At 55.4% G+C, this 25,139-nt stretch overlaps 13 protein-coding genes across 13 annotated transcripts; 8 read left to right on the forward strand and 5 right to left on the reverse strand.

The window, feature by feature from the left end:
- Positions 1 to 108: 108 nt before the first annotated feature.
- On the forward strand, positions 109 to 4,122 carry MICPUN_113650 (kinesin; the record flags this gene model as incomplete). The annotated part of the gene is made up of 1 exon (XM_002502134.1): positions 109 to 4,122. One exon carries the CDS (start codon positions 109 to 111, stop codon positions 4,120 to 4,122), a length of 4,014 nt encoding a protein of 1,337 aa, XP_002502180.1.
- An 80-nt stretch (positions 4,123 to 4,202) lies between these two features.
- MICPUN_58678 (predicted protein) lies at positions 4,203 to 4,949 on the reverse strand (the record flags this gene model as incomplete). The annotated part of the gene is made up of 1 exon (XM_002502511.1): positions 4,203 to 4,949. The coding sequence occupies one exon, from the start codon at positions 4,947 to 4,949 to the stop codon at positions 4,203 to 4,205; it is 747 nt and encodes a 248-aa protein (XP_002502557.1).
- A 150-nt stretch (positions 4,950 to 5,099) lies between these two features.
- Positions 5,100 to 6,365, forward strand: MICPUN_82264 (predicted protein; the record flags this gene model as incomplete). Its single annotated transcript, XM_002502135.1, has 2 exons — positions 5,100 to 5,520; positions 5,599 to 6,365. 2 exons carry the CDS (start codon positions 5,100 to 5,102, stop codon positions 6,363 to 6,365), a joined length of 1,188 nt encoding a protein of 395 aa, XP_002502181.1.
- A 270-nt stretch (positions 6,366 to 6,635) lies between these two features.
- MICPUN_81538 (predicted protein) lies at positions 6,636 to 7,315 on the forward strand (the record flags this gene model as incomplete). The annotated part of the gene is made up of 3 exons (XM_002502136.1): positions 6,636 to 6,765; positions 6,877 to 6,950; positions 7,067 to 7,315. 3 exons carry the CDS (start codon positions 6,636 to 6,638, stop codon positions 7,313 to 7,315), a joined length of 453 nt encoding a protein of 150 aa, XP_002502182.1.
- A 238-nt stretch (positions 7,316 to 7,553) lies between these two features.
- On the reverse strand, positions 7,554 to 9,078 carry MICPUN_58680 (predicted protein; the record flags this gene model as incomplete). The annotated part of the gene is made up of 2 exons (XM_002502512.1): positions 7,554 to 8,963; positions 9,055 to 9,078. 2 exons carry the CDS (start codon positions 9,076 to 9,078, stop codon positions 7,554 to 7,556), a joined length of 1,434 nt encoding a protein of 477 aa, XP_002502558.1.
- A 337-nt stretch (positions 9,079 to 9,415) lies between these two features.
- On the forward strand, positions 9,416 to 12,211 carry MICPUN_58681 (predicted protein; the record flags this gene model as incomplete). Its single annotated transcript, XM_002502137.1, has 1 exon — positions 9,416 to 12,211. One exon carries the CDS (start codon positions 9,416 to 9,418, stop codon positions 12,209 to 12,211), a length of 2,796 nt encoding a protein of 931 aa, XP_002502183.1.
- MICPUN_58682 (predicted protein) lies at positions 12,192 to 16,867 on the reverse strand (the record flags this gene model as incomplete). Its single annotated transcript, XM_002502513.1, has 1 exon — positions 12,192 to 16,867. The coding sequence occupies one exon, from the start codon at positions 16,865 to 16,867 to the stop codon at positions 12,317 to 12,319; it is 4,551 nt and encodes a 1,516-aa protein (XP_002502559.1). The 3' UTR covers positions 12,192 to 12,316.
- Positions 16,868 to 17,920: 1,053 nt separating this feature from the next.
- On the forward strand, positions 17,921 to 19,222 carry MICPUN_50312 (predicted protein; the record flags this gene model as incomplete). Its single annotated transcript, XM_002502138.1, has 1 exon — positions 17,921 to 19,222. The coding sequence occupies one exon, from the start codon at positions 17,921 to 17,923 to the stop codon at positions 19,220 to 19,222; it is 1,302 nt and encodes a 433-aa protein (XP_002502184.1).
- MICPUN_58684 (predicted protein) lies at positions 18,480 to 20,057 on the reverse strand (the record flags this gene model as incomplete). The annotated part of the gene is made up of 3 exons (XM_002502514.1): positions 18,480 to 19,763; positions 19,842 to 19,941; positions 20,016 to 20,057. 3 exons carry the CDS (start codon positions 20,055 to 20,057, stop codon positions 19,252 to 19,254), a joined length of 654 nt encoding a protein of 217 aa, XP_002502560.1. The 3' UTR covers positions 18,480 to 19,251.
- A 141-nt stretch (positions 20,058 to 20,198) lies between these two features.
- MICPUN_50313 (predicted protein) lies at positions 20,199 to 21,043 on the forward strand (the record flags this gene model as incomplete). The annotated part of the gene is made up of 3 exons (XM_002502139.1): positions 20,199 to 20,357; positions 20,443 to 20,539; positions 20,661 to 21,043. The coding sequence occupies 3 exons, from the start codon at positions 20,199 to 20,201 to the stop codon at positions 20,957 to 20,959; spliced, it is 555 nt and encodes a 184-aa protein (XP_002502185.1). The 3' UTR covers positions 20,960 to 21,043.
- A 153-nt stretch (positions 21,044 to 21,196) lies between these two features.
- MICPUN_58686 (predicted protein) lies at positions 21,197 to 22,282 on the forward strand (the record flags this gene model as incomplete). The annotated part of the gene is made up of 2 exons (XM_002502140.1): positions 21,197 to 21,442; positions 21,530 to 22,282. The coding sequence occupies 2 exons, from the start codon at positions 21,197 to 21,199 to the stop codon at positions 22,280 to 22,282; spliced, it is 999 nt and encodes a 332-aa protein (XP_002502186.1).
- An 8-nt stretch (positions 22,283 to 22,290) lies between these two features.
- MICPUN_100589 (predicted protein) lies at positions 22,291 to 23,403 on the reverse strand (the record flags this gene model as incomplete). The annotated part of the gene is made up of 1 exon (XM_002502515.1): positions 22,291 to 23,403. The coding sequence occupies one exon, from the start codon at positions 23,401 to 23,403 to the stop codon at positions 22,291 to 22,293; it is 1,113 nt and encodes a 370-aa protein (XP_002502561.1).
- A 330-nt stretch (positions 23,404 to 23,733) lies between these two features.
- Positions 23,734 to 25,060, forward strand: MICPUN_58688 (predicted protein). The gene is made up of 3 exons (XM_002502141.1): positions 23,734 to 24,074; positions 24,242 to 24,505; positions 24,594 to 25,060. Exons 1-3 carry the CDS (start codon positions 23,766 to 23,768, stop codon positions 24,858 to 24,860), a joined length of 840 nt encoding a protein of 279 aa, XP_002502187.1. The 5' UTR covers positions 23,734 to 23,765; the 3' UTR covers positions 24,861 to 25,060.
- The last annotated feature ends 79 nt before the right edge of the window (positions 25,061 to 25,139 follow it).

Consider the following 25,139-nt stretch of genomic DNA (forward strand, 5'->3'; position numbering starts at 1 on the left):
TCAAGCGAACGGTGCGTGCTGCCCAATTCATTCTGCCGCCCGGGTGCGCCGTGCCACCATCCTTCTCCCCGTCACCTCACCAACTTTTGTTTCTTCCCCCTCCTTCAGATGGGTGCGGACGAAGACACTGCGGTGGGTGCTGCGCTCGCCGAGATGGATGACGCCATCTCTCACGCGATGGAGGAGGAGAAAGAACTTCCGGTCACCGTTGCGCTCATGATGCGTCCCTTGGTTGGTCCTGAGCTCGTGGATGGGTGCCAGGCCTGCGTGTTTCCCAGTGCTACCGAGCCTTCCGTTACGCTCGTGTCGGACCACAAGTTCACCTACGACCACGTCTATCACCCCGGAACCGAGTGCGATGGACCCACCGAGAAGAGGCTATTCGAGCAGTGCGTAGAGCCCCTCGTGAACGGGCTGCTCTCCGGGTACAACGCCACGGTGCTGGCGTACGGCCAAACCGGTTCAGGCAAGACGCACACCATGGGAACAGCATACGAGCCGGGCGGCGCAACCGAGGGTGTCATCCCTCGCGTCATGAATGCACTCTTCTCAAACATCGCGGCGCTCTCGGACGACGTCACGGTGAATCTGAAAGTGTCGTTCATCGAGATCCACAAGGAGGACATCAGAGATCTGCTGGGTAGTAACAACCAGAACGTGTCCATCCGCGATGCACCCGGCGCCACGGGCGGCGTAGTCCTCATGGGTGTCAAGGAACTGCCGGTAAACACCCTCGAGAAGATGGCCGGCGCGCTGGCCAGTGGATCGCAGAGCCGAGCCACCGCGGCGACGGGGATGAATCATAGGTCTTCGCGCTCGCACGCCATCTTCACCATCCATGTTGAGCGAAAGGGTGCTGACCCAGCAGATGTGACCCGCGCAAAGATCCACCTGGTCGACCTCGCCGGCTCCGAGAGGGCGAAGCGCACAAAAGCCGAAGGTCAGAGGCTGAAGGAGGGTATCCAGATCAACAAGGGTCTGCTGGCTTTGGGTAACGTCATCAGCGCTCTCGGGGATGATAAGCGACGCATGGCAGGTGGTCACGTCCCATATCGTGACTCAAAACTCACCCGGCTGCTGCAGGACTCGCTCGGAGGTAACTCTCGCACAGTGATGGTAGCCTGCATCTCGCCTGCGGATGCAAACTTGGATGAGACCCTCAACACGCTAAAGTATGCCAACAGAGCGAGAAATATCATGAACAAGCCCACGGTAACCTTTGACGAGAATGCGTCTCAGCAGGTGGCGAAGCTTCGACGCATGCTGGCCACTGCACGTGCTGAAGTGGCGCACCTCAAGCTCAATGGTGTGAGTGGCTTCAGCAGTAGCAGTGACACTAACGGCTTCGTGGATTCGACGAAACTCGAGGCGATGGAAGCTCGTGCCATGATTGCGGAGGCGGAGGCAGCCAGGCTCCGCGCAGATTTGGTAGCAGCTGAGGAGACCGCTGCAGCCGCACAGGCTGCTGAGCTTGCGGCAACGGTCGAGCGAGATCGCCTGGCTCTCAAGATTGAGGATTCAGGTATGAATCCGGAACAGGACGAGGGTGGCTCTAACGTCATAAGGAGCTATCTCAGCACCATTGCCCTCCTTCGATCTGAGCAGAGCAGGCTGCGCCACCAACTAAAGGCGTTTCAGGAGGGACGTGCAGATCCATATGGCGAGGACCCCGCGGCAAACTACGACCTCGACGACAACGCTCTCGACTTCGAGGAAGAACACGAGGACCTCGAGGATGAGGAAGAACCCCTCGAAATTGACGAGGACCTCGAGAATGACGAGCTCCACGCCGAGCTTGCCACTGTCGAGCGCACACTGCAGGCAAAGGAGGCTCGCATGCGCGCCATGTCGTCCGCGGCTCAGAAGCTGCAGGACGAAGTCGACGCCGCCACTATGGCACGCGGTGACAGCGCACCCACCCTGGGCAGCCCCGAGCAACAGGTAGTGGAGGAACTCAGGGAAAAGTACGGCAGGCTGCTGAAGTCGCTCGAGTCTGAGAAGTCCGAGCTAGCAGCTGAGCGCGATAAGCTCCTCGATGCACTCGCTGCTGCCGCCAAGCAGGGCGATGATGTGCGCAAGGAGGTTGAAGCAAAGAACAGGGCAAGACTGCAGGAGCTGGAGAAACGCCTCAAGGAGTTGCATAAGCTTGCAGCGAAGCACAAGGAGGCACAGAGGCTGAGGGAAAAGAGTGACCAAGCGGCAAAGACGCTGCAGGCTGATATCCAGCGCCTCCGTGCCGCGCGAGTTGAGCTTGTGCGACGCATGGAACAGGCTGCCAAGGATGGAATCTCAAAGCAGAGGGAGGCGGAACGCGCGCTCGAGGCTGCGAGGAAGGAAGGACGCCGTCACGCCATTGCTGCGCAGAAGGCTCAGGCTGCGGTTGATAGACAGGCTGCTGTGCTCCGCCGCAAGACTGAGGAGGCTGCGAACGCGCGAGACCAGCTTCGTGCTCTGCAGGCCGCGGCAAAGGCGAACCTCAGGAAGAAACCCGGAGCTACGGCATCAGCTCCCCCTGTGGCCGCTCCGGTGGTTGCTGCGCAGTTGGCTTCAGCTGTCGCGCCTGCGGTTGAGGTTGCCCCCATCCCTGGACCAGGAAAAGGTGGTCCGGGCACTGGCCTTGGCCTCAACGCACGGAAAGCGTGGCTTGAGTCTGAGATTTCTGCTGCGATAGAGCAAGCAGAGCTGAGACACGCGCTGGAGGAGTCCCTGGCTCGTCGCGCTGCACTCGGCAGACGGTTTCCCCACCTCGCCTCTCCTGGTAAGTCTGCTTTTGAGCGTACCCCAGGTCATGCGCTCACCCCTGGTGGATCGGTGGACGAAGCCGTCGAGGAGGAAATGCGCGCTGTTACAGAGCAGATCGCGATGCTTCAGGAGCGCGTGTATCAATCAGAGGAGCGCGAGGAGGTTCGCGGTGGCATGAAAAGATGGTCCCGCGTCAGGTCCCTCGGCGAGGCACGATCTCTGCTCACCATCATGTTCAACACCGCAACTAACGCGCGACGCAAAACTGATCCGGGTTCGCTTCCCTCGGGGGCCTCCGGGGCTTCGGGGGTTGTGGAAGAGGCCGATGCCGTGCTTCGTCAGCTCAAATCCGCGAAGAAGAAACCCAAGAAGTTCGTGCGTCCTCCTTGGCAGGCTGTTGGCCCTTCTAGCCTCAGCGGTTCACCTGAAGAGGCTCAGGAGGAAAAACCTGAGCCCAAAAAGAAGGTGTCCACCATCGAATACGCCGAGACCTCGGAATCAGAGTCGGAAGACGAGGTGGATCTCGCTGAGCACGATGACCCCGAGTGGAACGAAGACTGTCAGACACCCGCGGTTATCGGCGGCCGAGTCCGCCGCGTCTTGGCCAAAGAAGCAAAAGATGCTGTTAAGAAAGGTCCGGCGTGCACAGTCTGCACCCAAATGTTCAGCAAGCGGGTGGAGGGTCATCAGAAGAGCCACAAGCGCTGCCCCTTCTATTCCATGTATCTCCTGGATAAGGACATTAAATTGCTTGAGCTCCAAGATGACATCGAGGCCAAGGATGAGCTCAAGGCGAAGACGGCTGAACTCAATGCCGAGACAAACCGCCTTCACAAGGCCGTGATGGACGGAGTCATTCAACCGCCCGTTGAGGATGCTGAACTCAGCCCGGAAGACGACTCCGGTTCAGCACGCGATTCGATTTCCAGCGACGGCACGTTTGAGAAGACAACCGAGAGCAATCGAGGCGAAGGTGATACCCCGTCGGGTGCTCCCCCTGACGTGCCCCTCTCTGAGCTCATCACAACCTGCAGGGAGGCTAGGCGCAGAGCCGAGTCTTTGCTGCACGCGTCGGGTGGAAACACCGGGATGAGCGTCGGCCGTAGCCCTTTCGGGGACGTTTCCAACTCGGCTCCAGGATCTGCCTCGGTCACAGCTGATGTGCGAAAGCGGATGAGCTTTGGTGGTGCTAGTATGGACGCGGTTGAGTTCACCGGGGTGACAGTGGGACGGGGCAGCACAGGCGGTGTTCCTGAGGAAACTGAGGACTTCCAGTTCAAGCCGATCGTGGACGCGACCGAAGAGTTCAAATTCAAGTCGGTCGTGAACGCGACCGAGGAGTTTCGGTTCCAGTCTTCGGTCAACCCCGACGACCTGTGAGAGGACGATGTCCAGGGAAGGGCGCTAAACGAGCAAGCAACAGATTTGTTGACGGATTTCATTTCCACGGGCCAACTAAGTCACTTCTTCTTCTTCTCTTTCTTCTCCTTCTTCGCGGCTTTCTTGTCGTCCTTGGGTTTATCCTCAGCCTTCTCCACTTTTGATTTCTTTTTCGGCTTTTCCTTCTCCGCCTTTTTCACTCCCTTCTCTTCTCCCTTGCGCTTCATGCCCTTCGCTTTCTTTCGCGTGTCGCCGTTTTCCTCAACCTCCGTTGGCGTGTCCTTGAGCGCTTCGACAATCTTACTCGCGCGCTCCACAGCTTTTTGTGCACCCGTCAGCAGCTGCAGCTTGGACTTATTATCCACCTTTCTGACATAAGATGCGAAGAGATCAAAGCACGCGTCGTTGACGTCCCGTCCGTACACGTTCTTTGCCAGCCAGAGGTGCTGTACCGAATCCATCTTTGATGTGAAAGATTGCAAATATTGTTGGGCCGTCTCCGCGCTCGCAGCCTTCACGGAGTTTGCCTTCGGGTACTTGCATCGGAAACAGGTGTCTTTGCCGCGAAAGTTGTGCGCGCCACATTTCGCACACGCCCAGTCTCCATGCTTCCACTTCTCCGACGCGTCCTTGTCCTTGTCTCCCTTTCCTTTTCCCTTCCCCGCCGGCGACTGTGCGGCCTTGCCCTTCGGCGTCTTTGGCACCCGAACCTTCTTCTTCTTCTTGGCGACTCCGTCCGTGGCGACAGCCGTTGCAGCCTCCGCTGGCTTCTGCTTCGCCCTTGCGCTCTTCGGGGTCTTAGGCTTTCTTTTGTTCTCCTTGGCCATGGTCCTGCCGCACTCTGCGCGTTGCAGAGTGCTCCGTGGGATTTCTGGCGGCGGCGGTTATTTTCTGCAGTCCTCTGAGCAGACAGCCGGAAAATGGTTTCGACTTCAAGGCCGAGAGAGGGCTGCTCTTTACATAGTCTAGCTCTAGGGATGGCTGCGGGGGCGATTTCGCTGTTTCGAAGATGCGGAACACGGCGAGTATTGCTCGATCTTGCACGCGAGCGGGTCAAAGGGGACAGATTGGCCTCTTCTGCGGCCTCCAGCCAGCGGACCCTCCTCGGCTTGGGATTGGACGAACTAAGAGAGCTTTCAGCCGAGTTTGCTCTTCCGCAGTGGAGGGGCCAGCAGATCCACGACGCGATCTACGGCGAGATGAGGAAAACCACAATAGAAGGTATGCAACAGCTGCCGTTGGGCTTCAGACAGGCGCTCGTCGATGCCGGTTACGAGACTGGTAGGCGAGAGCCGGTTGAGATCGTCTCTGATGAGGACGGGACGCGGAAGGCGCTGTTCGAGCTAAGGTGTGGCAGCATCATCGAGGCTGTAGGTATTCCGGTCGAGCGTGCAAAAGGTCGCTCCGCCAACAACCCAGATGATGACCTGTACGAGGATGGTGATGAACTGCTCGAAGAGGAGGACGAGACCCCAGGACGAAGGCGACGGTTCACGGTGTGTGTAAGCTCCCAGGTTGGCTGTGCCATGCGGTGCTCCTTCTGCGCGACGGGCCGTCAGGGTTTCCGACGCAATCTTACGTCGGACGAGATCGTGAATCAAGTTCTCTCGATGGAGGACGTGTTCGGACGACGAGCGACGAACGTTGTGATGATGGGAATGGGCGAACCTCTCCTGAACCTGAGGGAAGTGCTCCGAGCGCACCGCTGTCTTAACCGCGACGTTGGCATCGGCGGTCGATACTTCACGATATCCACGGTTGGTGTGCCCAATGCATTATCCAAACTCGCCGCACACCGATTGCAAGCCACCCTCGCGGTTTCGTTGCACGCCCCGACCCAGGAGCTAAGAGAGAGGCTCATCCCCTCCGCTAAGGCATTCCCGCTCGACGCGCTGCTCGAGGAGGTTAGGATGTACAGAAAGGCGACCGGGCGACGTGTAACGTTCGAATATACCTTGCTCGCAGGAGAAAACGATTCCGAGGACCACGCCCGCGCGCTTGCCAAGTTGTTGCGCTCCAAAGTTGGACGTGGATGCCACATCAACCTCCTTCCTTGGAATCCAGTTGCTGGAGCAAACCACCAGAGACCGTCGAAGTCTGCCGTCAATCGCTTCTGCGACGTATTGGCCGCTGAGCGTGGGGTGTCATACTCCGTTCGTGCAACGCGTGGTCTTGTGGCTCAAGCGGCGTGCGGGCAGCTCACAGGGGCGTTTGAACGCAAGTCTTCCCGATCGAACTGGTAGAAACATAGAACTAGAGTTTAGGACGCAATATCAGCGGCTTCCAGTATGGGGACTAGTTAGAATATTTAACCATAATTAGATACGCGACAACAGATTATTCAATATGCATTCTGAACCAAAGATTACCTTCGAAGGGACGATTTCGTACAAGCTGTTTCGGTGTTTGAAAAGTTTTTGAAAAGGTCGCCGCGGTGGCCACTGCCGCTTGGTACGGAACCGCGTGAAGTAGTTGGCGAACATACCTCTGCGATCATGTCGAAGGGTGGGTCTATGAGCTCGGCGGCGAAGCGCATACAGAAAGAGCTCGCGGAGATCTCGTTGGAGCCCCCGACGAACTGCAGCGCCGGACCCAAGGGCGACAACTTGTACGAGTGGGTTTCCTCGATCATGGGTCCCGCAGGTAAGTCATCCGTGTGCAATCCTTCATCCTCTTCCTCTAGCGACAGACATTTGTGCCTCATCTACATGCACATAACGGATCTGACGTACTAACCTCACTCCGCGACCTCAGGCTCTCCCTACGCCGGCGGCGTTTTCTTCCTCGACATTCACTTTCCTTCGGACTACCCCTTCAAGCCCCCAAAGGTGCGCACCGAATCGGAGCTCCATCGTCTTCCGCGGCTTGTCTAAGCTCATTCGTAGTCTATTCCGATTCTTTCCAGCCCACTTACCCGTCTATCGCCCGTGCCGTGACACCGCAGGTTACGTTTCGCACTCGGATCTACCACTGCAACGTGAACAGCAGCGGCCAGATCTGCCTGGACATCCTCAAGGACCAGTGGAGCCCCGCGCTGACCATCTCCAAGGTTCTGCTCTCCATCTGCTCACTCCTGACTGACGCGAACCCGCATGATCCTCTCGTGGGTAACATCGCTCAGCAGTTCCTGAACGACCGCGCGGCGCACGACAAGACGGCCGTGGAGTGGACGCGCCGCTATGCCCAAGGGTGATTACGGGTGGGTGGTGATGGTTCTGGCTCTGTGAGGGTTGGCGAGGTGGAGTTGAGTACGGAGGTGTACGTAGGAACACAGGAGCGATGAGTGCTGGAGATGTTTCGAGAGGGTGAATTCGAAACGCACGATTTGGCTCGACGAGTCGAGACGGGATCCTTCGAGAAGGATCTCAACCGGCTCAGCAGCGGCGGTCCACTCGGGATTTGAAATAAATAGATTGTTTTCCAACCCTGCTCTACCTAATGCCCAGAGGCTCTATGGATGGAACTGTGTCCGGCACCCTGGCAATGTCCAGACGACCGTACTCAGCTCCGAGATCTTGGATGCACTCCGCGGCGCCGTCTATGTCTGCTAAGTCCATGTACTCGGTGTAGTGGTGAAGGTACACGTTCCGCTTACGAAGCTTTCCAAAGCGTTCATTCATGGCATCCAGTGGGCGCTGCATAGCGCAATTGTTCGCCAGGCAAAGAGCCGAATACGGCGTTCCCACTGGAGCGCGGTCGCAAAGTCCCACCTTAAACCCATCCGAGACCCAGTGTGCCATCTTCAAACCCCGTCTGAGCCTTTCCACGTTGCGGTTTGCGTCCGATATGTTCACACCGCCGCGCAGCATCAGCGCACAAGCCAAGTATGTTGAGCGCCGAGGGTCCACACTCGCGAGTTGTCTGTCGCGGCCGAAAACTTCCGTAAAGATCTGATCCATGGTTCTGGGCGCCGGTATATTTCGCCCCCTATCGGCAGACACAGCCACGGGCGACATCGACGAAAGTAGAAAATGAAGCTTTGGGAAGGGAACAAGGTTGGTCGTGATCTCGTTTATGTCCACGTTCAGCGATCCATCGAACCGCATGCCTGCCGTAAGGTTCAGCAGAAGGTTCGCCGCGATACCGTTCATGCCATCCCAAGGTTTACCCCCGTGTCCCGCGCGCCCACCCACGTCCCCGCTGTCAAGACCGCTCAGAGAGCTGCCGCGCTGTGACCCCAGCGACTTGGACTGGATCGACGTGACGATGTCCATGAGCGCCTGGTTTTCCACCGGCATGACGCAGTCCGCATGCTCCGCCAGCGCCGCGCAAGATAACATCGCATTGTATGGGGATGTAACCACATCATCATCCTCGGAGGGGAAAACCGACACCGAGAATCTGTACACGTCGGGGTATTCGTCTGCGAGCGCACCGAGCATGTAGCTCCCCAGCCCTGAACCCGTGCCACCGCCCAGTGAGTGCAGCAACAGAAAACTCTGCAGTGAGTCCGCATCCTCCGCCTGCCGCCGGACAGCCTCAAGAAGCGTATCCCTATACATTGGTCCGTAGTGGTGCGAACCGCACGCCCAGTTGTTCCCAGAACCGCTCTGCCCCGTTATGAACTGCTTCGTGTCGAAGACGTCGCGCATCGGACCGGAGAGAAGCTCGTTCGTCACACCCTCCTCCATGTCGACCACCACAGCACGAGCCTTGAGCGCGCGTATCGATCCCTTGCCATCGCCGACGGGAAGCTTGATGGCTGGCTCATGACGCGTGTCAACGTTCTGAAAGAAACTGCTCAGGGCGTCGTCGTATCTCGCCTTTGTGTTGTACGCAGCGTGCTCCTTCAACGCCAGCTCCCAGAAGCGGCACCCGATCTGATTTCCGCACTGGCCAACCTGAGCGGGGATCGCGACGGAGGTGGAGCGAACGGTCAGGGCTAACAGGATCGTCGCGGTCGTTTGGGGAATGTTTGTAAGTGATGCGTACCTGAACTGTGATGATCTCCCTCATCCAATCCGCCTGAAGCGCTCCCGTGCTTCTGGCGCGTGACAGCCGAAATTTGAACGAGAACAACCGGTCAACAAGAGAGCAGTTTTTCGTCTCAGAGCCGCGGGCCCTTCAAAGTCGCCATAACACACCGCGGAGGTGGGAGCGAAGCAGGTGCGCGGTGACGGGCGTATCGGTGGATCCGCGTAAGGTGTTTGAGCGGCGACGAAGGGACAGGAGAAGGGAAATAGCTCCCGGGAGACGTGCGCTGGCTCCGCCGAAACTGTGACTCGGTTGACTACTGACCTCGAGGCACGAGAGTCGATCGACGGTAACGGCAACGGTCCTCGCTACGGACATCATGGCGGGCGTGAGCGGCAAGGTGTACGATGCGGGCGGGGAAGATGTTGGTATTAGGACCAAAGTTAACGACCTGAACGTGTCCTCAAAGCGCGGCGTGGTGGAGGGTATCGGACCGGAGTCGAAGAGACCAACGGGCACCTCGCATCAAACCGGGCCCTCGACCCCGGACGAGAGTGCGCCGGCATCGTTGACGAAGGTCATGTCCCAAGGTATTACCGTGGATGACGAGGAGCAGTTGCACAACTCCGATAAGGAGAACATGACCGTGCCAGCGAAACTCGCGGGTCTCAACCTGCAGGACATCGAGAGCTCAGAGCACGACGGCGACGACGACTTCGACGATGGCGACTCGGTTGGCAACATGCTGGACCGAAGCTACGACCTCGATGGCGATTTCGGCAGTCACGCCGGGACCAATATGGACGACAGTCACAACCTCGACGCCGACGACGAGGAAGAGGCAGAGCAGCGTCGCAAGATGGACGCTGACCTGGAGATGAACCTTCGACGCGCTGAGCTCCGCCATGTCGAGCTGGAGCTGAAGCTCGTGTCCGCAGAAGAAGAAGTTCGCAAGGCAAAGGAAGCCCTCGAAAAAGCAGAGGCCGAGCAACAGGAAATGCAGCGACAGGCGCACGAAGCGTGGGAAGAGGTTGGAGAGGCTGAACGCCTCATACAGGTTGAGCAAACACGCAGGGAAGAGGAGGACGCCGCCAAAGCCTTGGCTGAGAGACAGGCTCGCGCCATCATTGAGGCCGATGAGCTGAGGCAGCAGGGCAATGAGGCTTATCGACAAGGCAACAGCCAACATGCCGAGACATACTATAAGCGAGCGATAGATGAGCTCGAGTCTTGCGGTATCGTGCTGGAGGAGCCAAGTCACCTCACGTTACGCACCAATCGCGCAGCTGCTTTGATGGCTCTTGGTCACACGCGGGATGCACTCAGTGAGTGTGAACTGGTCCTCGAGATAAACCCGTACAACATACGGGCTCTCTCCCGCGCAGCGAACTGCTGCATTAAACTTGGTGATCTCGATGCGGCTAAGAAACATGTGGACGAGATAGGCCTCTCCCCTGACGCCACTGAGGAGGATATTCATGCGGCAAGCGAACAAAATCAGAAGATCTTGGTCGCTTCGGTTGAGCGGGATAGGTTGGTTGGCAACGAATCCTACCGTCGCGGTGACTACTCGGGTGCGCTTCACTGGTACGATGCGGCCATCAATGCCGCCGCTGACGCCATTGAAACCGATGCGCTGAAGTCTGTCAAGGTTGGTCTTCACACGAATCGTGCGGCTGCACACCTCATGGAGGGCAATCCTCTGCCTGCGGCAGAGGATTGCTGCGCTGCACTTCGACTTGATAGCACGCACACAAAAGCGCAAGTTCGGCTGGCGCGTTGCTTACTTCAGCTCGGTGACTTCTCAGAGGCGCGTCAGGAAGCCTCAGACGTCATTGCGCGGAATAGTGCAGAGCTTCAATCAAAGAACGAAGCGCAGAATGTGTTGAAGGATGTTGACTTGCTGGAGGGTACGATGAAATCTGTCGGGGATGAGCTTCAAAGGATTCAGATGACACTGCGGACTGGTGATGGCGGCGACGATTTCGACGCAACATCTCTCGCCAAAAGCATGCTGGACGAGCTGGAAACAATCATGGTGATCGCTCCCCAAGTTCCAGATCTCGTCACTCTCAAAGCGGAGGCGTTGAGACTTGCGGGCAAGTTGGAGGAGGCTCTGTCCCTTGTTTCGGGTAAGAAGGCGATGAATTCGCGTCGTCGGTTCATCGAAGTTCGTCTTCAGTTCGACCTCGGTAATGTATCGGCTTGTGTGGAGGCTGGCGAACACGTCAGAGAACTGCTTCAGATGGTCCCTGAATTCAAACTTACCCTCAAAGCTGCGATGGAGAACAAAGACGATTCTGTCGCAGACGATGACGAAAATATCAAGGAGCTCGCATCTCTTCCTGATCCGGAAGGTATGCTGATTCTGCTCCAAAATGCGTCGAAAATAAACACATGCAAGGACAACGGCAGAGAAGCTTTTGTGCAGAGTAAGCACTCGGAAGCGGCAAAATTATATGGAGAAGCCTTGGTCCTGTCTGCCGGAGCGCCAATGCTTGAGGGGCTTTTCCTGTCCAACATATGCGCCTGTGAGCAAGCCATGAGTAAATACGCAGATGCGCTATCATCTGCAGGTACCGCTGTTGCCATCGCGCCCACTTTCGTAAAAGCACACAGCCGTCTGGCAACACTGTATACGGAGCTCGGTATGCTCACTGAAGCAGAAGCGGCGTACAAAAGGATGTTGGAGATGCCTTTGGAGAGCCACGAGGAAATGCAAGCGAGTGCAAACCTTGCTTCGGTGAGTGCTCGTGCAAAGAATAGCCGGCCCGTGAACTGGTATAAGTTGCTCGGCATCAAATCATCCGCAAGTGCCGCCGATATCAAGAAAGCTTATAGACAGCTTGCTCTCGTGCACCACCCCGACAAAGCTGGTAGAGGGGGGGTAAGCGCGGCAGTGGCAAAAGCACGTGCGGACATGTCCAGCATTTTATTCAAACTCGTGGGGGAGGCTCAGCGTATCCTCACAAACCCTGCGGAGAGATCTAAGTGGGAGAGTGCACAGGCGCGAGCAGATCATCAGGATTCCTACTTGTCGCGCGCACACACAACTGCCCGAAGTGATTTCTATGCAGATCAATTTGGGGATCGATATGAGCGGTACGCTTCGCAGTACGCTGACTTCTATGATGAATACGAAGGCTTTGATGACGGGGGTTATTATGGGGTCTAACAATAATATCCCAACTTTGCCTAACTCTAGCTAGCTAGCTACTAGTAGCTGAGTAGCTACCTCTACCTTTAGTAGAAAGGGAAGCGAAATACGCTCCCACGTTTGTCACAAATACTTATATTCGATGTTACCATACGAGGGCGATGTGGAGTGTGCGAGCGAAACACCCACAGGAACGCTCCCTGGCTGCCGAGCAGGCGTCACACACTCGACATCGGTAGCAATCGTCGCCTCTGACCACCACTCGCCTGCCCTTCCCATCGCCGCACGCCCTGCCCAACCAGCTCCGCCACCGCCGCGCCCGTGCACAACTACTGTTCCAAAGTGACAGTCCATCAGACCCGTGGGCGCCCAGCCCCCAAGCTCCACATTGACGTGACCACCTCCTTGTTCCCATCCGTTCAGAACATCAACGCCGACCACAGGTGCCTCTGAGATGACGAGCAAATTGAGCGGAGTAACATCACCGCGCGAGAGAAGACGACCATGCTCAGAAGATGCGACACTTAGCGACATCTCCTGCAAACCACCAGCGAGTATGCCGTTCGAGGATCGATTTTGCATCGGAACGGGGAACGGATCACAAAGAACAAGAGCTGACGATATCGAATGAGCCGGGACAAGTACGGATCCAACCATACAGACAGAATTGTAACCATTTGGCAACCCTCTTCCGGTGACATGAAGAAGATTGCCTCCCCAGACAAGCCAAGGAACTACGCCAGACATCATGGGGACAGAAGCATCAAAACGGTGCATTGGAAGCAGCTCGAGTTCAGCCTTGGCCGAAGTGTCTCCCTTGTGTTCTTCGTAAGCTAGTTGCACAATCTGTTTGTCGGTTGAGCTTGATGTCTCGAAATTAACATCTCGCCAGTTCGTCGTAAGAGCAAGCAGGACAGGTCCAGGAGCATGTGCAGGAGCGGCACATTCAATATTATGGATGCCGCCCTCACCCATGGTTGCTGTGATTGGACCTAAAGTTCCATATCGACATCCAACGCGCGCATCAATGCTCGTCAGCGATCCGGAAGAAAGACACTCGACAGTAACCTTCGAGACAACTCCTCCGGTCGTGGAGCTCGTTTTCGGGCTGATCTGCTTCATGTAACATTCTGGAGCCTCTCGATATGCGCTGAACGAAACCCTTGGAGCCGATCTTTCAATGCTTACTTGCTCTACGAATGAGACGCCAGAGACTGTTATACTTGAAGGAGTTTCACATCGAACCATGATGCTCGAGATGACATATGCATGCGAAGCATAGATTTGTGGCGCCAGAGCTCGAACAGGAGATGAAAATAAACAAGCGAAAGGTGTCATCAACGATTTTGTCGCAGTGACATCAATTGAAGCGCCAGGTGTGCCAAGCTTTGGGGAGCTGGTGACGTGATAATTAGTATCATTCGCCGTCTCTCCGATGCTTTTATCAGCAGAGACCGGGGAGAGCATGAAATAATTGAATTGCTGTCCAGGACCATCCACAAGTTTTGGTGCTGATACCTGAACTTTGGATGGCGCATGTGCCGGTGTGATGCAACTGATGCCATGATCTGTGACTTGACCAAGCACGGGCCACACCGTTCCGATTCGGCATGATATTCGCAACGTACCGCAATTGTCATCAGGATGAGAAATTTTCCCTTCGATGACAAGGAACACTTCAGTGCCTCCATCAGACGACCCCCTACCTGGCGTCAACTCGGCAACCTCACCAGGAGGGATGTCTCGACAAATTTCCAATTTGGTCACTGCGCTTGAGACAGCTATCTCCGCATCAGTATCTTTACCCTCGAGGATGGAAGGAGCCGCATCAACATGAACATAGATGAAATCCGCATCTCCAACCAACGGCGTCCCCCTCCCAAGAGTCACGGGAAATTTGCCTGAAATATGTCCTGGTGAGATAAATTGAAGCGCACCATTCTCGAGAATGATTGACGAAATTGGCCCAATGGTCCCGATTTGAACACCAATTGCCGGCTTGGAAGGGTTGAGAACAGAGCCACTCAAGGATATGTTGACCACTGTTCCGCCATATGACGAACCCTCGGATGGGGACACGACGCTTGGAATGAGTTCCTCACCGATGAATAGCACTGCACTGTCCTGCATCACTTGCAGTTTGTTTTCGATGCATAAGCCGGACAAACACATCGTCAACGCCGCGCCATTGACCACGTTGTCTCCATGATTGTACAAGGTGGGCATCTCACAACGCGTTATAGCAGAAGAGATCGCGATAGCTGGTACTATCGTTTGCAAATCCAATGATGCTGTTGTCTGCGATCCTCCAGAGCTGATCACACACGATGCGGATTCTTCCATGCCCCCTGAACGAGAGATAATGAATAGAACATCACCTGGATATACTTCGCTGAGGTGTGCCCGGCGTTGGACAAAAACGACGGGAGCTGCATCAATGATGCTGATTTGGTTATCATCATGCAGTAACGAGGCCCCTTTGGAGGGCATAGTGGCACTGTGATCAAGATTCGGCGCAGGTACGTTTGAATATGGGCCCTGAGTTGTGGCGGAAGCTAGCTTGGTGTTGGCAGCAAATGTCAAAACTGAAAAATCCCAAGTGCTGAAACCTGTAACTGTAGTTGGCAATGTACAAGAAAAGCGTGAGCCTCCACCATCCTGATATCGAGCTTTTGTAGGACTCTGGTCTGTGGAGAGAAGGACACAGCCGATTCCCATCTGTGATAAGGGCTGCGAACTGGTTGCCAAGAATTCTACAACCCCTCCACTTAGAGATGCAACGACTGTTTGTGGTGTGATAATGATCGAGTCTGCGTCGATGACTCTGTAAAGTACAGCAGTGTCCGACGTGCGCGATGCTTGCGTGCCTAGCAGTACCGATCCTGGAGCGAGAGCAGGACTTGTACAAGCCATGGTGTCCCCGCTTGCAACAAAAGCAGAAACTGGCGAAATGGTTCCGAAGCTGCACGATATCAACGGATGGAATCGAACAGTACCGACTCCTCCCTTGGCCGAAAATGAAACCAGCGTGCCGCCATGCGAAAATCCTACATCTGGCATCACAGCGGCAACTTCATGAGGCTGCAGCCAAGAGGTTATCGATATCAGGTTGGAGGTACTCTCTGCAGCCTCCAAAAAGCCCAGTCCCAGCATTACTTGCAAACCTGAAGCTGACCGGTGAAGGGAGGACGCACGCGCATGGTCTTCTATGGTCATAATGCATCGAGCGACTGCAGAGGACACAATCTGCGCTCTCTGCGTCGCGACACCGAAGAAACACCATACAGGACTCGCGACATCCACGAAATCTTGGCCAGTTACCATGAGAACATCACCTGCGTATGCGCTTGTCGCAGTTGACCCATGTATGCGCGGAGGGTTTTGCAGCAAATACTGAATCTCCCCGCCTGGACCGTCACCGGGGCCACTCAAAATACTGACGAAATTGAAACCGATTCTATATGCGTGACCGGTTTGGATCTTCCCCCCGTCAAAGAGGAGTGCTGAGCATTTCAGCCGAACTGCACCTTGGTGCACATCGTAATCATAAGTCGACTTTAAAGTTGCACATAGATTCTCAATCGACGTCATGTCCGACGAAAGGTGGCGGCCATAAATATCAATAGTCCTCGTGTTACTTCGAAGGCTGGGCGTTCCCGTGGCTGGTACGATTGCCTCGACGAGTGCCGATTCTCTCAAAATTAGCTTGAAGCGGCCGGATGGTGGAACATCCAAAGCTACGGATGTATCATTCTCCAAAGGTAGCGGCATAAATGAGTGAAGGTCACTCACAACAACCTGAACATTCCCAGCTGTGGATGCTGGTATCGTGCAACTGATTTTGTTCACGGCGCTTTGCGTTGATACTGCAACCCAGACGCCTCCGAACTGGCATCCTAACCGCGCTTGCCATGACAGCATCATTGGCGCAGCAGCATTAAGATTTGTCGCGGTGATCGTGATCGTCTCTCCGAACGCTGCCGAAGATAAACCTGAATAATCGATCATTGGTACCTCACGATGTTTGACGGTGATCTGTTGTCCTTCAGGACAGTTATGTGAGTTGTGCTGCAGCGTGAGCACACCACTGGATTTTGACTTGAACTCCTCAGCTTCACACACCACAAGGGTTGACGAAACAAAGTGAATCGTCGCACCGGTCGGAGAGTTATCCACGAAAGCACATCTCAGTTCTGGTCTAATATCCTGTCCCTGAATGAACAGCAACTGACCCCCGCTCGCGTACGTCTCGTCGGGGAACACCGACGTGACCCGCCATGGTTGCGCAAACTCAAACATGTTCGCCCCGTTCTCGAGGCTGATGTCGTCCCTTACCGGCGCGTACTTCGTCCCCGTCCTGACCGCATAACCCACGATGACGAAACCGGGTCCCAAAGCGGGTGTCAGACACGTGATCGTCTGGCCAGGAACATGAGCCTGATACGTGCTGACCACTTCCCCAAATCGGCAGCCAAGAGTAGGCAGGTTCTGGACCCTCCCCTCGCCATACAACGTGACGGACGTGAAGCTGTGTGCCGTGCCCACTTCTGGATATATGCTCTCCAAGGTGACACCACGTACTTCAGTATTGGCGGGATGTGTCGGATGTATCCAAGCGGCAATCAGAAGGAACAACGCCAGCGCCAGCTCCCTAGCTGGGCGCCCCACGAGCATCACTCAATTTTTAAGTTCCTCGCCGACCTCGCGAGCGAACCTAGACGCCTATCTCTTACGGGTTGCCCCCGCATTCATTCGCACCATTTATGAGTTGGGCGATGATACTAAATGAGGAGAATACCAGGAGAAGTCGCGCGAAAGTCACGGTTGCGCTCCTCCGTTGTGCTCGACCAAGGAATCGGTCAAAAAAGGCCGTCCGTTGTTATCAGCGTTCGTCGATGGACCTGAGGACACCTGAGTATATCGCTCACAGTTTGAAGGCAGACAGGGCGCGTGCGGCGTGAAGGGAAGGGGATGGGTGAACACGAACGAGCGATTTCCAGTTCTTCAGATGATGAAGTGGATGTTCCGATACGGAAAAGAGGTTTGCGAGGGATGCTGCTGCAGTACATGCTGTACGACGCCTTCGTCAGACCGCAATCCTGGGCCTTCGCTCCTCTCAACAACGAAGCACGAGAAAGGCATTGGAGGGAGGCCATCCAGCGAGTCTGTGGAGAAACCTCAGGGGCGGTGTACGTCATCAGTAATGCCAGCGAGTTGCCATCGGTTCCGATATTTGCAGCCTCTGTGATTCGCGATGAGGGCCTGGCGTCGAGGTTCGTGAACATCCTCGAGCCGAGAAGACCGATCGCTGCAGCTCTTCGAGCTTGTCTAAAGGAAAACAACCTTGATGGTCTCGCGAGAGTGTTCCCTTCGAGTGCGGCTGTGTTTCAACCGAACCGGAAGGCTGCAGAAGATGCACCGGGAGCTATCGGTAAGGTCCTTCTCGTCCCAGGGGTTGAGGATATCGCAACTCTTGGATCAGCCCTGGAAGACTTGAAGGATGCATACGACAACCTCTTGGCGGCGGAAGCGAAAGTCTTGCCGCAGTCTGTCTCCATTTGTGCTGTTGGTCTGACTGTCCCGGCTCAGACCGATCTGGTCAGGGCGCCCCTCGGCAACGTTTCGGGCTTTGATCTGTCACCATTCAACAAATTCAGAGGGGAAGCACCGGTAGATCTGATCAGACTGAGGGATATCAAGAGTCACGCTGTCACCAAGGTTGCCAACATGACGAATATCTCACTGGAAGAAATGAATGCGGTAGGTGAGCTTCTACGTTCGTCTGCGTTCGATGCGTTCGAGCTTGAAATGGAGGTCACATCCGACGGGGAAATCACCGCGATTGCACTGTGGACGGATTGCACGATGTTCGATAAGGTGCACTCTGGTGGGGCAGATCAGCCCAGCAGACGGCAGATGTTGAGCTTTCTTCCGAAGCCTCTCAGTGTTGTTGAGGGGTCTACGGTGAGATTGAAAGGTAGGTACGACGCATCGACGGGACATTTCACATTTGCATCATCGGAATGCAGCCCAAACAATTCTCAAACAAACTCGGTCGTGAGCATGTCAGTCGAACGTTGGCACTTTCCAATGATCAACGATGAGCGCCGCAACAGTGCGTACAACCGGGCAATCAAGGTTTTGAGGGGACAACGTGTAGTTGACATCGGCGGTGGATCAGGGTTACTCGCGATGATGGCAGCGCGAGCGGGTGCGGAACAGGTCGTCACTGTCGAGCGTGTCGGTGATATGGCTGAGTGCGCCTCGCGTGTTTTGGAAGCGAATGGTTTTGGAGGCAAAGTTTCAGTTGTTCATGGATCGTCGCTAAACCTGAAGGTCCCGGATCTGGGTTTCAAGGAAGGCCTTCAACCCACAGTCGTTTTATCTGAGGTTCTGGACGATGGTCTGCTGGGTGAAGGTGTGATACCTACAGTCGCGCATGCTCGCCGAGAGCTTGCTACACTAAACGCATTGGTAATCCCAGCAGCAGCAAAAGTGTGGGCCATGGTAGTCAACATGCCGCCACAGCCAGAACCAATCATTATGCCTTCCAGTTCTTCACCAAAAGACTCGCCTGCGAGACGGTGGGCTGCTTATGACACTTTACGCCCGCCTGAGGTGAAGAAATATACCTCGGTGAGGCTTGATCGTGTGAAGTTCATGCCTCTCACCGAGCCATTCCCTGTTTTCGGTTTTGACTTCGACGCACCTCTGGATGATCCGTCGTCGGTTGCTGACTACTGCCGAGAGCAAGCCGTCCAAGTGAATTCAATCGCAGCAGGTTGTGCGAATGCCGTTGTGTTCTGGTTCACGCTGACATTGAATCGGAGCGGCGAAACTGATGGGCTTGCTGATATATGCACCTACCCGGCCATGACTGAGAAATGTGGAGCATCTGGTAGTAGCCGATGTTGGAATCAGGCGCTGCAATTTGTGAAACCCACCATCGTAGGAGGGGCAGGCACGACGCTCACAGTCCCTTGCGCTCACTCGCCGACGAGGATGACGTTCGGAGATATTATGACATAATCTTAGCAACCTTCTAATATGAATAGCTACTAGTCTTCCTTCTTACGGGTAGATGGACCGAGTTTCTTCTTGCGTTGGACGAACATGTAGGCATAGAGCTGGTAGAACAGGAAAGGGTACAGGATGAGGACAACCTTGACGAACGAGGTATAATCGAATGCAAAGTTATACGCATTCGGCATGCTGATGCTGTACATCTTTTTCGCCGTCATTGTTGGGATTCCATCGTACATTAGCTTCATTTCTGAGGCCGCCCCGATTGGGTAGAGCGGGATAAAGATGGTGTATCGCAGCCAGTTCAGCCATCCGGGGCAGCTCTGTGAAAGAGCATACGAAGGGTATCGGATAACCTCGGTGAGCGCCCACGCCAAGATAAGAATCCCTGCGGCTGCAGTCGTCTGCAAGTGAGGTATGGCATGTGTTACGGCGATCAGCACGTGCGTTCTACCAGCCCACTGCATCAGTGCAGCAGACATGGGCGTCCTTGTGAGCTTTAAACCTGCATGAAACACTTCCAACACCGAAGCCACCTGGAATGTTCCTGCGAGTTTGTGCGAGGAGGATCAGTCTTGGGCCCATGGAAGACTCCCCCGATAGGATGATTGAATCTAGTACTTACTCACGAACCATCCCGAATCTCCGTAAACTGCCGCCAGGCTCCCGCCGTTCACGACGATTGAGCGAACAGTGGTGGCCAGGGCTGCGGACCAACCGAGGGCCTGCGTCGAAACGAGACGAGGGTAAGAGATGCGTTGGTCACCTTGCGGACGATTTCAGTGGATGTTTATCGTACCTGCGCCGTGTTGTACAATAATAGATATGCCTGCGTCGCCATCCAAACCGTGTCGTTCACCTTTGAGTGCCTAGCCTCACGAGAGGCAAAAATAGTTTCAACCCATCTCCAAAAAAATCACAACACAGCAAAACGCGGGGCACTCGACACGGGGCCGTAGTATCCACGGTTGAGGCAAGAGGCATGTCCACCCCGGGTGTATCCGAAATCGTCCCCGCAGGGGCCAGTGACGGCGGGGATGTCGCACCTAAGCCGAAAGGAAAGCCCCCCAAGGGACCTGGTGGCGGTAGAGGCGGAAGAGGTCGCGGTAGGGGTAGGGGGGGTGCCCTTGGCAAGGAGAAGGCACGAGACCTTACCTCTCCACTTCGAATGATTACAAAGCGTTCTACTCAAATCCACTGACAATTCAATATTCTTCTCGACGCAGGGTAAAAGAACCGCAGAGGAAGCCGAGATCACTGAGGAGAAGGAACCGGAGGAGGACAAGAAACGATTCAAGTGGAAAGGGAGTCTGGCCAAAGATTGTGAGTTTCCCAAATATTGCCGCGTCGATCTTCCGTGTGGCCACCACATTATCTGTTGTACTCGTACTGCTCCAAGAATCGCGCTGACAAACCCGACCCAACACCGCGTTTCGATCCACAGTGAGGTACATGATGTACGGCTTTGGCGATGCTGAGAATCCCCTCCCTGAGACGGTTGACCTCGTTGAGGAGCTGACCATAGATTACCTCACCAAGTTCGCTAAGAAGGCCATGGAGGCGGCCAACAGGCGTGGAAGATTGCAGACGGAGGACCTGCTCTACGTAATTCGCCACGATGAGAAGAAGTTGGCACGCTGCATGGAGCTTCTGGAAATGAACGAGCAACTCAAGGAGGCTCGGAAAAACTTCGACACCACCGACGCAGGCGCTGCTGACGCTGCGGATGCTGCGGACGAGTGAGCGGCGCTTCACGCTGAGGGAAGCACGGATCGGGCTGCAGTGCGGAGACAGCTCAAAAGTCTGAGAAAAAAAAATGTAAACATATCAAGATTCACGACGCCATTGTCTCTAGCCTGTCGCAAGCCTGGGCTTGAAGAGGTCACAAAGTTCACCAAAAAATGATCATTTCCTCAGCGCCAGCCAGTCAGCCGTTTGCCCCCCGCCGACAACAAGCTGCCGACAACAATCCGAGAAAATATGGCGGCGGGCCGACACACAAACCAGGAGCACAGCGGAGGCGTTACTTCACGCACGCCGATTCTGACGTTGAGGATGGCACCAAAGAAGGCCAAGATTTCCGAGGAAGCGAAGAACGTGGAGAAGGACGAAGCCGAGGACAAGGAGAAGGACGATGACCATGAGGATGAATCCTCCTCCGAGGAAGAGGAGGACGAAGAGGATTTCGATGGGTCGTCAGACGACGATAGCGATGAGGAGATATTGGTGAGGGCGCAGCCAACATTTACATACACATCCCAGCATCGAAAAGACGTGTTCTAAACTATTGTAACCCTGCCGCGTCTCTCTTAGGTTGACTTCGAGTTCATGGACCCAAAGGAAATTGACTTCCTTGGGCTGAAGGCACTGCTTGGAAACTATCTGGACGGAGCTCTCTTCAACAGCTCGGAGTTGTGCGACGCCATCATCGCTCAGAACACCGTCGGCACTGTTTTAAAAGCACAGGGTGCGGGAGATGAGGTTGATCCCATCGCTGTCATGTCCGTGATGAACCTGCAGCGCCGAAAGGAAATGAAGTGGATGCAGGAGACCATTGAATATCTCAAGAAGAACTGCCCGAAGGACCTGAAAGACCAGTTCGAGGCCCTGCTGGGAGAGGAAGGGGTCGGGCTGATTATCAACGAACGTGTGATCAACGTCCCTCAGGAGACCGCTCAACCCCTTGTAAACCTACTCTTCGACGAGATTAGTAACGCGACAGAGGACGAGCCAACAGAGGAGCTCAGAGAATCTTTCAAGTTCAAGAAGTACATCTTGCTCACGCGTACGTTCTTGGAGGAATACGCTGAACCAGCTGGCGTGGGTGGAGGCAAGCGCAAGAGGGATGCTGCGACAGAGATGGTCTACCCGAGGCCAGAAGATCAATTCTTCCACAAGGTGAGCAAGATGTCCTTCCAATGGAAATCGCGCGAGCTTGGAGAAAATGACGATGTTGACAGCTTTCAACCTATGCGTCTTTGCATGGTGGTGGATGCTAACAGCGTTCCCCAGGTCCGAAAGCAAGTCAAGGAGATGTTCACGGGTGATTTTGAAATTAAGCTCTAATACAAACATCATTCTAACCCAAACGATTTCATCGTTCGAGCCTCTACCCTTGCCCGCGCAGCGGCTCGTCTGGCCAGCGCCTCCGCCTCTTCTTTGCTAACCTTGGGCTGCTTCGCGGCGGATTCGCCCTCTACGCGCTTGCGTTTCGCAGCGCCACCATCTTTGCCCACTACTCCTAATTGTTTGATGTCCGCGGCCTGAAACGTCCGCCCGCCCGCGCTTTCCATTGCCCGTTGGGCGGATGCCTGAGACCTCGCCTTTGCCGCCTCATATGCAGGATGATTTGTGCCGTACCCTAGGTTGAACATGCTTGTCATGCCTGTCGGCTTGCCCGTCGGCTTGGTGCTCGAGGCAACTCGGCCAGCGGGTTGAATCCCGGAGGGTGCGTGTGTCCAGCCTGCAACTTTGCTCACCTGAGCCGCAGGAATGGCAGCCTTTTGAGAGGCGACGACTGGCGCGGCTGGGGTGGACTTCGCCGCCTTGGAAGAAAATGGCCCTAGGGGGTATTGCTCCTCCGGTACCTGCTCAGGCCCCGACGGGGTCGCATCGCCGGGAACCGGGGGCGCGTTTTCCGGGCCATCCTTGGACCAGGCGTTCGACTTCGTGTTGAAGAACATCTTGGTCTTCGGGTCAAAGTAACATGACGACTTCGCGTGCCAGTAGTACGACGACCTGTCGTCAAACTTCCACTCACCAATCTCCTGCTGCGTTCTGTACTCCGCCTCCGCCCGAGCTTTGAGCTCTTTTGCTATCGCCTCCTCAAGTTCATGTTTCACACTCTCCTGTTCCAGCCGAAGACGAGCCTCCGCGCTTAGCGGTTTGGGTCCATGTGTGTCCTCAGGTCGAGCTCCCCCAGCGAGATCGGCCTGGTAGGCCTGCGCAGCTTTTGCCTCTATGCTCGCCAGCGCTCGTTTCGTGGCCTCCTCCTCCCTCTCTTCCTTCTGCTTGGTCTTCCTGATCTCTCGCATCTTCGTCTCGACGGCTTTCTTGTGCTGATTGCTCTGCTCGTGCATCCTCTTCGCGTTCGCGTGAGTCTGGACCCAGCATTTGCAGAAGTGGCACCAGTCCGGTTGGCCCTGCTTCGAGATGGAATACTTGTTCCTCACATCCTTGTGATTCATGATGCGCAGGGTCGAACACGAGACGACCTCGAGCTGCTATCTTCTCCTCGAGCGCGATACTCCCCTTCTCGCTGCCTACTTGCCGGGGAGTACAAGGCGGCGCGCCAAACATTCTGGTGCCCAAAAAACAAGGCAGAGCAGTGACCGCGAACCACGAGAACAACTGCAGTCTGCACTGCGATTTGGTCTGGGACGAAAAATGCGAAAATCGCACAGCGTCTGTAGTCAGGAGAAAGTGCGCTTCGACGAGATCGAGATCCCGATTTGAAAGGTCTCGTTTCGTTGACACACGTCAGATATTTTTCGTGTTTGCAAAATCACAGGAACACGTGCGCTCGACAAACCACGCCCCCGCGTCGAGCATGAACGTGATCTGTGGACGCGTGGCTTGTGCGCCGACGAACTCGAGCCCTAGGCTTGGATCCGGCCGCTCGCCGGTGAGTTCAAAGCGCGCGACGGCCAACCTGCTGCCCAAGCTCCACAGCCGAAAAAATGGAAGGGGCTCGATGTTCGTCGTGAGGGCCTCGGATGGCACCGAGAGCTCCACCATGGACTACGCCGGTGCCCTGAAGTTTCTCGGTCTGAGCGAAAGTGCATCCTCTGAGGATATGGTCCGGGCGAAGAATCAGATGATCGCGCGCTATGAGAACCAGGAGGATAAGCTGCAGAAGGTAAGCGATCTCCTTTCCCGCGTGACAAACAACCTCCCTAAATCGTCGGATCAACCTCGTTGTCATACGCCACGGACTTCTGAGGCCGCGTGGGTCCCGAAAGTTCATGCTGCATCGCATCATGTATGGTACGTTTTCTAAGCTATGTGCTATCCCCATACAAGCAGGTCGAAGCAGCGTACGATGTCGTGCTCATGAGGAGCCTCATGAAGCGTAGCCAGGGAGAGGTCTCAGACAACAGGGTGAAGTACGCCGACGTTTTGAGTCCTGGGGCGACCGTCAAACAGAATCTTCCACCATGGGCGCGGGACTTGACCACAAAGTTACCTCCGAGGCCGGCGTTTGAAACTCCGGACAACGAGACCCTCACGCAGTGCGGTATTGCCCTGGGTGTGCTGACCGCGTTGACTCTTGCACAGGGTTGCTCGCAGGTGAGTTTCTCAAGCTCCCACCTCAAGCTCCTATGGTTTATGATTCACATCCACATTCTTACACTCATTCATTGCCCGTGTCTCGCAGCCTCCTGGTGTCGACAATCCTCCTGGCTTGCAGCTGTCACTCGCTCTCTTGGGTTCTGTCTGGCTTCTGCGCAAGAAGAACCTGACACTTTCTCGCTCCATCTCCCTCGCCCTCCTCGGTCTCTCCGCTGGCGCCTTCGTCGGTGGTGCAGTGCAAGGTTGGCTCCGCGTGGACATCGTCCCTCTCGGCGCACTGTCGTCGCCTTCTGCTCTGGTCAGCGAATTCGGTCTCGTGGGTATTTTTGCTGCCTCAGCTTTCCTGTACTGAGTCTTCAGTGGAGGATCAGCGAAACGGGTGTGTACACTAGTATAAACGGGTGGGGAAGAGATCTGAATCTTCATATTTCGGGGGGAACTCACACAGATGTATGAACAAGCAGGTACACGTGTGAGCGAGGGCAAAAAATGCCAGGGCGCACGCTCCTTGTACGACGTAGGAGGTTGAAATGATTACTTATCGGATAATATACTTGTAACGCTCAACTGCGACGTCACCGGAGTGAGCGGAAACATCCAGAGTAAGAACTCGGTCGAAAGCAGGACAAAA

The sequence above is a fragment of the Micromonas commoda genome, chromosome 5 (assembly GCF_000090985.2).
Source record: "Micromonas commoda chromosome 5, complete sequence".
NCBI lineage: Eukaryota > Viridiplantae > Chlorophyta > Mamiellophyceae > Mamiellales > Mamiellaceae > Micromonas > Micromonas commoda.